Below are 14,489 nucleotides of genomic sequence, written 5' to 3' on the forward strand. Positions count from 1 at the left end.
ATATAAACATTTAGGATATTTTGGGGGGTAAAAAATTACTTACTAGATTGTTTTTAGTACTCTTATATGTTAGCCTTACTGTAAATTTATGTTACTTCCATGCTATAATGTAGATACCATTCAAGTTACTTATTTAACGCTGAGTTTTTATTTACAGTAAATAAACAGAATACTGTGGATTCATTATTATTCGTTGGATACCAATTTTCGTGGATTTCGTGGGAACAGTTGAACCACAAAATTTAATGTTCAACGAATGACAAATTTTCTCATGGCTTGTATGCAGACTTCGGCAAAACCACAAAATCAAATATCCACGAACATGTACGTTTTCATCAATCCACAAAAATTGGTACCCACGAAAATAAATGAATCCACAGTAGTCTTATTTGAAAATTTTGACCATTACATTTAAACAAGTCTTTTCATGGGTTCTGTAAAAATATTTAACAGCAAATTTTTGTGTTACATTTATAAGAAAATTAAATATTAATTCTGCAACTCAACTTTGAATAAAACATTTCTTAAACATGTATGTATATATTTTTATAGAGGGTAAGTACGTTCATCACACAATAAAGCTGATTGTTTATCTCACACAAATTTAAAAAGGTTATATCAGAACATTTTTCAAGGATGCACCATACATAGATTTGCATGTTGTTACTTTTTAAAGATGATATTGAATATGGCAACACATATATGGCCACACCAACTTGTTAAGGGTTCACAGCACAGTGTATGCATTATCAGGAAATATCTTTTCAATACAAATTTATAGGGATATTTACAGAATAATTCTTCATGAACATTATAAACATTTGCAATAGAAGGCAAAAAAGGCATTTCTAAAATAAATTCTGTAAAATTCTCCATTGGAAGATCTGTGTGTCATATTTCTATTGGATAGATTCACACTAGGTAAACAGTGTCATGCTATCTAAATGTGACTTTCTGCATTGCATTGCACTGGTACTTTACTTTGGGATCACAAAGGTGTTATCTGTGAAAGTTGCCAATGTGAACAGGTGAATTTGTTAAGAATATGTAGATTAATAATTTTATTATCACACAATGACGACACATTTCCAAAGAATGCTTAAAAGCAGGTATATAACAGTTTGCCACTGAAAATGAATCATATTTTTTCATTTGTATGACTTGTTCTTTGAAATGTCCAGAAAAATGTATGCTAACAAAAGTTATCAATGCATATATGAATAGTGTAACATTTATTTAGATATTTGGTATCATTTAAATTCAAAACTGTTTTATATAGGAAAATTAAATCATGTTAACTTAGTTAAAAATGTTACATTAAGGTACTAGTTATGTTCAATATATTTAATCCTCTATTGTACACTATGAATTAACTTTTGTTTTTTGTTTTGTTTTTAAGCTTGACAATTTACGTAAACAGTCAACTGTACAAAGTCAAACAGAACATCAGACAACCCAACTACGAGGACAGGTAGAAACTAGGTAATGCACCCCACTTTCTTCAGTAGTAAATTTGTATCAATGGTTCCTGAACTTAATAATATGATAGTCTGGCTGCTCTTACAGTTTTGAAGATAGAAACTTACTATTAAAAAAAAATGTATGAAAATTGGTAGATTTGTTGCAATATTTCTGATAAATTATCTCCCCTTATTTTCAAAATTATCTCCCTTGAAGAATCACTGATTCTTTGATTTATGAATAAATGAATGATCTTGTTACAATTTTTTATCAGACAAGTTGTTATTTTCATGAAAATTTCTTGTTATTGATTATTGGTTTTTGTGTTACAGATTGTCAGAGCTAAGAGAGGTGCTAGTTGATCTTAGAGCAAAACATGACATTGAAATTACTGAGAGGAGAAATTTGGAAACCACACTATCTCAAAGGTAATAGCAGTAAATTCAGATAATATTGGAAGTTCTTTTATTATTCTGATTGACAAGAATTCTGAGATCTGACACATTTATTTCTGTGCAGCTTTTCATGTAATTGCAATAATTATTCTAAAATTATGATCTGTAATTTGAAAATTGCAATTATAGTTTTTATACACACAATGTCAATTGTAGAATTACGATAAAAGTTAGGGAAGAAGACCAGAAAATAATGTGTGTTATAAAATGTTAAAAAAAACTTTTATTATTTTATTTATTATACTTGATAGAAAAAAGGGAGATGTGGGGTGATAGGCCAAAAGACAGCAACACAAGAACACAAAACAAGATTAAATGTCTGTAATGTTTTTTTGTGTTTTACTATTAAAAGTGTATTAATTGTAGTGTAGCAGAAATAATCTTATACTCTAAATTCAGAAAATGATTAATAATTTAAACGTTTTTATCATTCAGATATTTGCAACCAGATTGACTTATTAAAAATATAAAAATTTCATTATAGATTTTAAAAAGCATATTTTGTATGGGAGTTTTCCTGAAATAGTAATTATTGAATACAATTGTTTTTTTGTGATTTTTCAATTGATTATTTTAAAAAAAATGGTTTTTAATTTGTAGTATGTACATATAAAAATATTTAATTGTTAATTATTTTTTTAACAGAGTACATGAGCTACAGCAGCAATTAAATGATGCCAGTAGAAAAAGAGAGGAAAGCATGCACACAGTAGACATGTTATTACGAGAAAAAGAGCATTTATCTGCTGCTGAAAGAATGACCTTGACCTCAAAAGTAGCAGACACTGTGGAAGATGTTAATAAAAAACTTTTATCTAAAGAAATCAAAATGAGAGAAGAAATGCAAGACAGATATTTAAATTTAGAAAGAGTAAGGACTAAGAAAATTAAGATTATTCTTATCATTTTTCTGTATATCAGAGAAAAGTGATATTGGTTATATATAAATAATTCGGCACCAAATGGCACAACTAAACAAAGAAAAGACATATAGATAGTTAACTGATTCTTCCACAAATCTGTGCCACAACAACAAAGTCTTTAATGAAAAAAACTCTCTTGGATATGAAAACCTCAAAAGAGTTATGAAATTTCTGTCACTGGACAGGCATATCCTTAGGTGGCATAGTTAAAACACATAATTACCCAATGTTAAAACCAGTTTCATGAGTACAAAACCCTTACTCTTTTATCTGAATTAGTAGGGGGAGGGAGGGGGATTGGGAGAAAATCTCACACTCAAGGTCATATTCACAAAAGAACAACTAACTAATATGGATAATACTGATTATTAATGACAGTACATGTAGTACAATGATAACTAATGCTTATGCTGCAAAGCAGATAATAAGACCTATTTGTGTATTAACAATTTAATGATGTGTTTGCAGTTAATACAACAAGAACAGATACAAAGAAGAGAGTATGAAAGATCAACAAGAGAAGAGACTGACAGAAAATGGCAAGCCATAAAACATGCACATGATGACCTCAATATTGACTTAAAAGAATCTTTAAAGGTAATGGTTGCCTAGCAGCTTAGAATATGTATCAATGTTAAGTCCCCTGCTGACAAAGCTGGATATAACTTAAGATTTGGGATCATTCTTTTTATGTCCTCTTCAAACTTTTTTGCTTTATTCCGTCTTAAAAGTTTTGATGACAGCTTCATATAAAAAAGAAAATGTAGTATGATTGCCAATGAGACAACGCTCCACAACAGACCAACTGACACGGAAATTAACAACTATAGGTCACTGTACAGCCTTTAACAATTAGCAAAGCCCATACCACATAGTCAGCTATAAAAGGCCCAGAAATGATAATGTAAAACAATTCAAACGAGAAAACTATACATGGTATAAAGAAAAGTATGGGTATTTATAGCATAAGTATGTGTGTTGTTTGGGTCTGGTATGATTCACTGTTTTCTTTAATTTCAAGGTTAGTTATAAGATCATACTTACTCTTCTGGGATATGACCTATATCAATTTAACAAGTACAAAAAGTAGAGATCCCTTGAGACGGCCGTTCATAACCAACTGCCAGAAAATTTAAGTAGCTACTTGTTTCAGATTAGTAAGAATATTTTAATATCCCCCATTTTTCATATTTCTAAACTTTTATTTCCTTCTTTTCAGGCTGAAAAATTGAAATCAAAAGAAACGATAACCAAATTAGATGAATCAATATCAATCATAGAAAAGCAAACATTAGAAAATAAAAGACAGTTTGAAAAATTAATGAGTGCTGAAATTACACAGAGGTATGTATGAGACTGAGTCATTACAGTTACAGAATTAGACTTTGCCAGTATAGTTTCAGAATGAGACTGTGACAGTATAGGATCAGAATGAGACTGTGCCAGTATAGGATCAGAATGAGACTGTGCCAGTATAGGATCAGAATGAGACTGTGACAGTATAGGATCAGAATGAGACTGTGACAGTATAGGATCAGAATGAGACTGTGACAGTATAGGATCAGAATGAGACTGTGACAGTATAGGATCAGAATGAGACTGTGCCAGTATAGTTTTAGAATGAGACTGTGCCAGTATAGTTTCAGAATGGGACTGTGCCAGTATAGTTTCAGAATGAGACTGTGCCAGTATAGTTTCAGAATGAGACTGTGCCAGTATAGTTTTCAGAATGAGACTGTGCCAGTATAGTTTCAGAATGAGACTGTGCCAGTATAGGATCAGAATGAGACTGTGACAGTATAGGATCAGAATGAGACTGTGACAGTATAGGATCAGAATGAGACTGTGACAGTATAGGATCAGAATGAGACTGTGACAGTATAGGATCAGAATGAGACTGTGCCAGTATAGTTTTAGAATGAGACTGTGCCAGTATAGTTTCAGAATGGGACTGTGCCAGTATAGTTTCAGAATGAGACTGTGCCAGTATAGTTTCAGAATGAGACTGTGCCAGTATAGTTTTCAGAATGAGACTGTGCCAGTATAGTTTCAGAATGAGACTGTGCCAGTATAGGATCAGAATGAGACTGTGACAGTATAGGATCAGAATGAGACTGTGACAGTATAGGATCAGAATGAGACTGTGACAGTATAGGATCAGAATGAGACTGTGCCAGTATAGTTTCAGAATGAGACTGTGCCAGTATAGTTTTCAGAATGAGACTGTGCCAGTATAGGATCAGAATGAGACTGTGCCAGTATAGGATCAGAATGAGACTGTGACAGTATAGGATCAGAATGAGACTGTGACAGTATAGGATCAGAATGAGACTGTGACAGTATAGGATCAGAATGAGACTGTGCCAGTATAGTTTTAGAATGAGACTGTGCCAGTATAGTTTCAGAATGGGACTGTGCCAGTATAGTTTCAGAATGAGACTGTGCCAGTATAGTTTCAGAATGAGACTGTGCCAGTATAGCTTTCAGAATGAGACTGTGCCAGTATAGTTTCAGAATGAGACTGTGCCAGTATAGTTTCAAATTGAGACTGTGCCAGTATAGTTTCAGAATGACACTGTGCCAGTATAGTTTTCAGAATGAGACTGGCACTGTGTCATAATGAAATTGAGAATTGGAATAGGGAATATGTCAAAGAGACAACAACAAGACCAAAGAGCAGATAGCAGCTGAAGGCCACCAATGGAATTTCAACTCAGCAAGAAAATCTGGATTTTTCAGAATGAAACTGTGCCAGACAGTATAGTTTTCAGAATGAGACTCTGCAGGTTTAGTTTTCTGAATTAGATTGTGCTAGTTTAGTTTTTTTCAGAATTAGACTGTGCCAGTATAGTTTTCAGGATTGAAATTGCCAGTATAATTTTCAGAATGAGACTGCAATAGTTTTCAGTATTTTTGTATGAAAAACATTACACCATTAAACATTATGTCTAAAATAATATACTTGCAAATAGTTCATTTTAAATTCTAAAGAGAGCTATTGAAATTTTACATAGGAGAATTAACGACCGCAATTTTTTTTGATAAAAACTAGAATAAGTTTAGTAGTGACTTGCATCCTTTATTAATGTGGACTGTTGTTTGTCATGTATTAAATGTTGTTTTAGTGAAATTCTTATAATTGATTGTTTCCTTTTTTTCAGAAAAACAAATACAAAAAATATCAGTGAAAGTTTGTCACAAATGAATGAAAAATTACAGATTGCTACCTCAACTCTACAGCAAGCTATAGGTGGTGTAACACAGTCGTTTCATACTATGAATGAAAAGGTATAAACAGCAAAGATTTAAAGTAGATAGCTTATATAAAATTGTTGTTAAAGGTATAAGAGCTGAAGATATGACAATTATGAAAACCATAATAAAGAAATTTTAGTCATCTCAGAGAGATTTAAAAAAAATTGATAAATGGTTTATATTAATCTTTATTACTTACAATATGATAAGTTATTAAAAAGTCTCTTTAGTTCCTTTATGGTTACTGAAAAACAGCTAGGAGATCTTCCCTATTGGTGATTTATATTAGTATTATTATACCCCCGCTTTAAAAAAGGGGGGTATACTGTTTTACCTCGGTCAGTCCGTCCGTCCCATGAATATTTTTTCGTCGCATTTTTCTCAGGAACTACAATACAAGGATTTCTGAAATTGGTTTCAGGGTTTATCTAAGTCAGCTATACCGTGTGATGCGTTTTCAGATTGATCAGATGACAACTTCCTGTTTACCGAACACTTGTATATTTTTACACTATTAATATTATCCACTTGCGGCGGGGGTATCATCAGTGAGCAGTAGCTCGCAGTTTCACTTGTTTGTCCTTGTGTATTTTTTTTCTTAACCACAATTACTGTATTTACCCCATTTCAACGTTTAAAAAAAATATTGACAAATTAGCTTTTTTCAACCAAGATTTATTACAAACAGATATAAAACAAAAACTTTAATTTGACAGATGCGTAGAGAAATGAGACAGACAATAGCAGAATCAAAAGACAGTACAACTCGAGGAATGACAGACTTAGACGCTAGAATATCTCATCTCAAAAATAGAATGAATGATAACGAAGAAAAATTGGAAGCTAGAGTGGCAACAGTAAGTAAAGTTATTTTTATGATATCAGTATTTATTATTTTTGGTTTTGAAAATGAAATTGGTTTTCTAATATGGGAACAATAGTTTGGAAAGCATACAGAAGTCATATTGGTTTAAAAGGTAAATATGGGTTTTTCTGTGATTGTAGTGAGGTTGAGAAGTATAGGTTCACTGCTTAAAAGATTAAAATAGTCATCTTTGCTAGAATGCAACTACTCAAGAAGTATAAAATAAGTACCAATATTATGTTTTGCAAAACTTGAGGATATAAGATTTTATTTAAAACCATCTAATCCAAATTGATTCAGATCTTATATTTTTAACAAGTTATTTACATCCTGTTCTATACTAAGTTCAAAGTTTATCTGATGTTCTTTAGAAACTGTGATTTTATTGATAGGAAAATGACCAGGGAAACAAGCCTGTTTTAAAACAGCCTAAGAGTTTATCTAAATTGGTAAAACAAATGTTTGCACCAAGCCACCAAATGAATGAAAAATACACATAATATTGTTGTAAAAAAAATTACTGCAAAATATTTAAAGGAAAAAATAAAGGTAGTACTATAAGTTCTTGTGTTTCTACCATATCATCTGAAGATTTTTAGTTTTGTTGATTATAGTCAAAACTGTAAAACATATAGAAATTTAGCTGTTTCAAAACACAAAGTGCAGTTTATTTGACTTGCAAACCAACTTTCAACTGCAATTCAATTGTTGCATAAATTAACAGATGAACAGTTTTATAAAAAGATTTAATGAGTATTTTACCTACAGGGTAAATCATTGCATGAAGAGAGCCTGTATATATAAACGTATTTATACTTTTGGTATTTAGCTGTATCTTGCCTCCGAATGACCTTTGATTGACTCTGAATCACCTTTTGACGTCAAGCAACAATCACTTTTAAATTGTGACGTCAAATATTTTAAATTATGATGACAAAGTTTACGGAAACCTGTGTGATTTTACGTAATGGTGAACAAATTTGCATACAAGTGTAAATACGTCTATTCATGTATAGTGATGTGTTCTATTTTTGTTCAACACCAAGCAGTTAATCTTGGTTATGAAATATAAAATCAACTCTTTGTTCTCATAAATCTTACCTTACTCTTTCATTGAAAGTTATGTAATACTAAAACTTTTTTGATTGTGTACAACACTGTTTTAAATATTTACATGTTCACTATAGTTTACGGCAAAGCAAAAAAATCCTGAGGTAAAAAAGTAGTATATGATGATGGAGTGAAAATCTTTTAGTATTTTTTATTTTTTTGAATCTGTTTTTAGTATGAATACATAAGACAGTATATAGATAGTTTTTAGATACTGCTCAGATTAATTTTTTAATTGGACTTCTGTCATTAAGGGTGAATGTTAATTATTAAAAAAATCATATTGATAAAAATCCTGTCAAATGTCAGGTGTGTGTCACGATATCAGTATTTTACCTCATAAATGAGAGCAAATTATGTTGTTTTCCTAAATTTTATTCAATATAAGCCTGCTAAAAATTTGCAACGTCTTTTTTGAAGAAAACCTAAGTGTTCCTTAGTTTAAATTAGAAATTTAATATTAATAAAATTGGAATAGGGTTGTCGACTTATTTAAACAAACAGAAAAGAAAAGATTAGATCAAACCGTCATACATCACAAACAATTTATAGGAGAATTGAGCAGTTTGCAATTAAAGTGTGAAACTATTAATATATTTTTTTAGCAACTTTGTGATATGTGATACATGTATACATATATTCAAATTAATTTTGTTCAAATCTCTTAATTTTTTTTTTGTTCAAAATCTTTTGGTGTGATATTTTGAGTTCTAGTATTTTTCTAATACGAATATTCAGTAGTGATTTATTTTTTATTTTTTATTTTCTATTTTACGATATTAATACCATGCTGTTTGGTGTTAAAATTTAGTTTTAAAAACATACAGAAATTGCCAAATGAGAAATTTGGAAATTGGCAATGTTCAGGGTGACAATATAAGACTGAAAGTGAGAAATGAAAAAAAAAAAACTAGAAAAATATTCATAAAAAACATATGGGTATGAAAAGAGTAACAGCCCACAAAAAAATGGCTATTCTAAAGTATTGGTCAATATGAGAGTATGTATCAAAAGTGTCATTTAAGAAATTTATATCTAACATTTGTTGAAATAGTTTTTGCACTAGACAAGGTATGCCAAGAGGTCTAAGAATCTACAGTGATCAGTAGCTTATCAACACTAAGATTATTTGTTCGAACCCTGCTTTGGTAAGGTGCAGTTTTCCAAATGTCATGGTTCTCATCAGGAAATCCAGCTTCCTCTACCAACAAAAATGGCCACTATAAGCTTCATAAATTTCAACTACGCAATAATTATAAGCTATAAAATTGAGAATGGAAATGGGGAATGAGCTATAAGCTAGCATATTTTACATGCTAGCTATCAGTTTGTAGGGATGATTTTCAAACTGAAATTGTGTTATAATAAACATTTTAGTAAATTGTGGTTCTGAATTAGAATATAATTTTACTTCAGGTAGAATTGTATAATTTATTATGTAAATTGTTTTAGAAATTAATAAATGAGAAAAAGCAAGAAAAAGAGGTACTTAAATGAAAGTGTATGTTATTCAGGGAGCATTTTTTTGTTTGTGGCAATATTACACATGTCATGGTTAATGTAGCAAAATAACAATGGTAAGTTGACAAGTATATATGGTTATACTATTAGAAGGGATGAGTCACAGTGAAAATGTACACACAAAATATTATAAAAACTTACACTAATATTGAATCCTTTTTAATGCAATCAGTCAGAGGAACTTATCCAGGTACTGGGTACAACACATGGTTTTTATTGCAGTTGATTAGATTCTTTTTTTTCAGGAATTTTAGAACACAACTGCATTTTACATAGTACACATAGATAGTTTTAGATTTGGAGAAAACAAATTGCAGTGTTATATTCATAGTACAATTCATCACAGATATAAAAAAAAATAAGGTGTTGAGAGATATACCATGTAAAAGTTTTGTTTTACCTTCAAATTTTTTTTTTTTCAAAAAGTTTTTTTTTTTTTAATATTTAGTATGTAATAGTGCAAGAAGACACAAACTTATTGATGTCTAGTTGTTTATATTGGATTGCTACATTGCAAATTTTCAAATATTGTTTTTAATATACAAAACCTGAAGGTATAACATTACAACAATGGATAGTGGTCTTGAGCTATAAAAGTGTGTTTGACCAACAGACCAACTACTTCTGTTGTTTAAGCAATGATAATATTTGTTCTGTTGGTCATGAACTCTATCAATAATTCCATTGCACTTAGTTGATACCAGTTTTTTTATGTTTTTGAAAATCCTTTTACAGTGTGATCTCTCTCATAAAAAATCTGTAGAAGAGGACAAAAAGTTGCCAAAAAAGAATATTGTTAATTTGAACAATCTAACTGGTATTCAACAAGTAAACATTTTTTGAATCACAATTTTTCATTTATCAATGGACAGTTTATGGTTGTAAAATATATTCATGTTGTAAAATTAACTGCTCATATTATAAAAATAGTTTTTATCATTTTTGCTTGTGTAATCAACAATGAATAAAGTCTTTTTTCTTAAAATTGATTGATTGTTTTAAGATCAGCAAACTTTCAAAACACAATATTTTCAGATGGGTTAATATGCACTGTATATATATATATTTGTTTGCAACCATAAACTTCATTTATATTTTATTTCATTTTTACACTTTTTCAAACTATGAATAAATTGTATTTCAACAATGAATTTGTTTGTTTTATTTATAAAGGATAGTACAGAGGTAATTAAGTCTATTAATAGAATGTAAATTTCAGCTATTGATGTATTCCCCCATTATATTTTTAGCAATAATGTAAAATGTCACATCTTGTAGTTAATTTTTAGGATGTATACCTCCTTTAATCCCTGTTGTTGTGATATGACATAAAGGTAAAATTTATATGTGAATTTAGATAATTATGTTGTTAGGAAAAATAATGGATGATCATTTTTAGAAGAAAAAATATTTTTTTGAAAATTAAATTGTATATTTATCTTCAGATATAAACCGCAAATTTTACAATTCTGAAAATATGTTTGATTCAATTATTAAAGTAATAGATATTTTTGGTTTCTGCCTGACTTTTTTTAGTAGTAGTTTTTATTTTTTAAACAGATGTGACAATTTGACCATAAGCAGTTAATAAGACATATATTGCTTATTTAGTTTATTTTCACCAATTGCACACATTATACAATTTTTTATAAGTTTCACATAGCACAATTTTTCAAATTGAAATTAGAAATTTAGAATAAGGCAATTATTATAATAGAAATATGTATAATTTATTAAGTGATATTAATTTAATTTGAGATGGTGTTCCATTACACATCGTACAAGTCTTTTCGTTATTAATAAAAAAAAAAATGGGTAAGGGGATAATAAAGATATTGGAATGAATTAAATTATCGAGTGTTTTTTGTTTTATAGTTTGTGTTATGTTAAAGTAAATTCCTTGCTATGTATAGATAGTTTTTGGTTTGTTTAAAGTTATACGTTTTAGATGTTGTTATTCCTGTACAAACTTAGAAAAAAGAACTTGAAATTAAAACAGTTTAAAATGTTTATTTTTCTTGATAATTTAAATCTTTTATATATATCTATATATATTCTTTTGTGTTGTGTATCATATCATTATCATCCTAAAACTATTGTAAATGTTTATTATTTTAATGTTTTAAGTCATTTTTCAGAAAAAAAACAAATAGCTTAATAAATTTACTTTACATGGTTTGTAGTCATTTGATAATGAGACGGTTTTTTTTTTAAATTTTGCTTTATTATTGTCTTTTTCTGTTGTAGGCTTCTCAAGTATTGGGAGAAAATTTACGTGAAAAGGTAGATGCTATCACTGTCTGGCAGGACACCACTCAATCGTCTCTGAGAGAAATTCAAAATAGTGTACACAAGTTACCAGATGAGGTAGATATATTGTAAAAATATCCACCCCCCCCCCCTCAACAAAATTCACCCCTATTAATTTCCAAGGTTAAGTTCAAGGTCAAACTGAGAGGAAGGGCCAGGTAGAGACTGACATTTTTTAAGCTTACTTCATTAAACTTGGTCAAAATTATCATCATGACCAGAAAATGACTACTTTTGTCTCTTTAGATTTGGATTCTAAATTCTTTTAGATCAAGAGTCTAGATTGTAACCTTGTCGACACAATCTCTTAACACCAAGGTCATAAGTATAACTGGAGATGTGGGGTATATGTCACTGACCAAGCAAGCAAACAACTAAAATAACCCCAAAAACTTCCAATGGGCTCTTGTCAGTCTTCAACAAACTTGTGATAATGATCTGTCATAAAAAGCCATTGACCCCTTTGTCTTTTCAAGGTCAGTTGTTAAAAAGTGGAACTAAGAATTAAGAACTCATGATTCCAGTTCAAGACTTTGATAACATAATAAGATTAAAGAGCATAGTCCGTCTTCTTTGGAATTTATAAGCACTATTAAGGGAGTCGAAAATCCAAATTTCAAATAGAAATCATTAAAGTTTATACTGACTGAAAATAAATTTATGTGTTTTAGATCTATGCCGTGCAAGAAAAACAGACACTTCTCAAGTCAGAAATGAACTCAAGAATGACCGCAGAGTCTGATGCTAGGTATGTTTGAAAAAACTTTAAAAATAAAACTTATACTTTGTTGTTGATAATCTTATGCTTTCACAGTTAATAAAATGGATATTTTTACATGTCTTTTTCTTTATAAAATCAATATACATGCATGCTAAATGATTTGAAAGGAATAATTCATGCAGATGTGTTTAAACATTTTTCTCTCTGAAAGTAATTCATGCAGATGTGTTTAACATTTTTCTCTCTGAAGGTAATTCATGCAGATGTGTTTAAACATTTTTTTCTCTGAAAGTAATTCATGCAGATGTGTTTAAACAGTTTTCTCTCTGAAAGTAATTCATGCAGACGTGTTTAAACATTTTTCTCTCTGAAAGTTAATAATAATAATGATATTTTCTTTCAGAAATCGTGAGGTTGATGCTTTAAAACAAGAAATCCAACAGTTAAAGGCCAGAAGAGACCCACATCCAGCTACGATACATGACTTAGAAAATGTATGTATATGTGTTGTTTACACAAAACTTGATCTAGATTGAATATTTGTTTTCAATGACAGAAATTGGAAAATACTAACATTAACTAGCTATTGACACAATTATATAATTGATATTTGACCTAGAACCTTCACTTCCCATAATTTGAAAGCTTTTTTTTTTTACTTGTAACATATCTCCTTAAATATTTAAAACAATACCTATTATCTAGGTTGCAAGGGAAATAAGTTTACCATATTTCATTACATTTGTTATATATTTACTGTTAGAGACCATCAGGAATAGGTGGAAACTCAGCAGAGGTGGGTTTGTAGTCAAATGTGTGCATTACTGGAAATTATTTTGCAAATCAGAAAATTTAATTTAATTTTGTTTTTAGAATTATGAGAGAATGGTATTCTTTTGTGTTTTTTTACATATAATTTTTAGATAGAAATTAGGAAATAGAAGGGATTTATCAAAGTATTTGTAAATGGGTTTCCCAACGTTAAATTTTAAGTGTTTATTTATTATATTTTTTATTCAGTAGACTCAAGATTTTTCCAATTTTAGCATCCCGGTAGTTATTTTTTCCACTGCTTAAGTTTTGTAGTTCATATGATTTGAAATTTGAATATTAAGTGTTACAGTAATAAATATACTTCACCTCCTGTGACAAAATAATATCTTAAAAGGAACAAAATTATTATTTATTACAATGAAATCTTCAAATGTAAATTTCTAAGAAATTAAAAAAAATTTTTTTTATACTATTTGTAATAAACATTCAAACCTAGAATTTTTAGTAAGAATTGGTTGGTGTTATCTCATATTATATAGGCTTAGGGTCAAATAATGGTATGTGTCCTTCTGTGAACTAGAATGTTTATTATCCAATTCTGTATGTTGCACATTACATTTGCAAGTTCTATTCCTGGAAAGACAACTTTTAGACATCTAGAACAATTACTTCAAATACCAGTAATTTTATACCAGAATTGTTGCATTGAAACAGTTTTACTAGTAATAATGAGTAGTTTAAAGAAAAGGTAGAAGTTGAATTAAAAGGTTAATAAAATGTTGCAGATAAATGATAATCATTCTAATTTTCATTCCTAGGTACAAGCCAGTGTTAGGAAATTAGCAGATTCTATACAAACAGTTAAGACTGTGTTAGGGATGAAAATACAGTCAGAACAGAAATTGGTTAGTATTTATGTTCTAATAAATGTATATTGTCTGAATTGAAATTTTATTGATAATTCATAAAATTACATCCAAGTTCAAGTCAAATAAATAGAAGCTCACAAAAATAATAATCTTAGTTAATATTACTGCAGCAAAAAGTAGTACAGAAATCAGAATTAAACATGACCTAGTACAGGAATTCTGCTG

At 29.5% G+C, this 14,489-nt stretch overlaps 1 protein-coding gene across 10 annotated transcripts in view; it reads left to right on the top strand.

Moving 5' to 3' along the window:
* The window catches only part of LOC134725188 (coiled-coil domain-containing protein 154-like), a 49,086-nt gene that overhangs the window by 18,039 nt on the left and 16,558 nt on the right, over positions 1-14,489 (top strand). For all 10 annotated transcript variants that reach the window (XM_063588815.1, XM_063588813.1, XM_063588811.1 and 7 more), the window contains 11 exons: positions 1,400-1,482; positions 1,794-1,889; positions 2,562-2,787; positions 3,308-3,436; positions 4,059-4,183; positions 6,001-6,127; positions 6,811-6,951; positions 11,838-11,957; positions 12,572-12,648; positions 13,025-13,115; positions 14,214-14,300. In XM_063588815.1, the coding sequence (XP_063444885.1) occupies positions 1,400-1,482; positions 1,794-1,889; positions 2,562-2,787; positions 3,308-3,436; positions 4,059-4,183; positions 6,001-6,127; positions 6,811-6,951; positions 11,838-11,957; positions 12,572-12,648; positions 13,025-13,115; positions 14,214-14,300 (1,302 nt within the window). The remainder of the gene's footprint in view (positions 1-1,399; positions 1,483-1,793; positions 1,890-2,561; positions 2,788-3,307; positions 3,437-4,058; positions 4,184-6,000; positions 6,128-6,810; positions 6,952-11,837; positions 11,958-12,571; positions 12,649-13,024; positions 13,116-14,213; positions 14,301-14,489) is intronic.

This window comes from Mytilus trossulus, chromosome 7 (genome assembly GCF_036588685.1).
Source record: "Mytilus trossulus isolate FHL-02 chromosome 7, PNRI_Mtr1.1.1.hap1, whole genome shotgun sequence".
In the NCBI taxonomy this organism is placed as follows: domain Eukaryota; kingdom Metazoa; phylum Mollusca; class Bivalvia; order Mytilida; family Mytilidae; genus Mytilus; species Mytilus trossulus.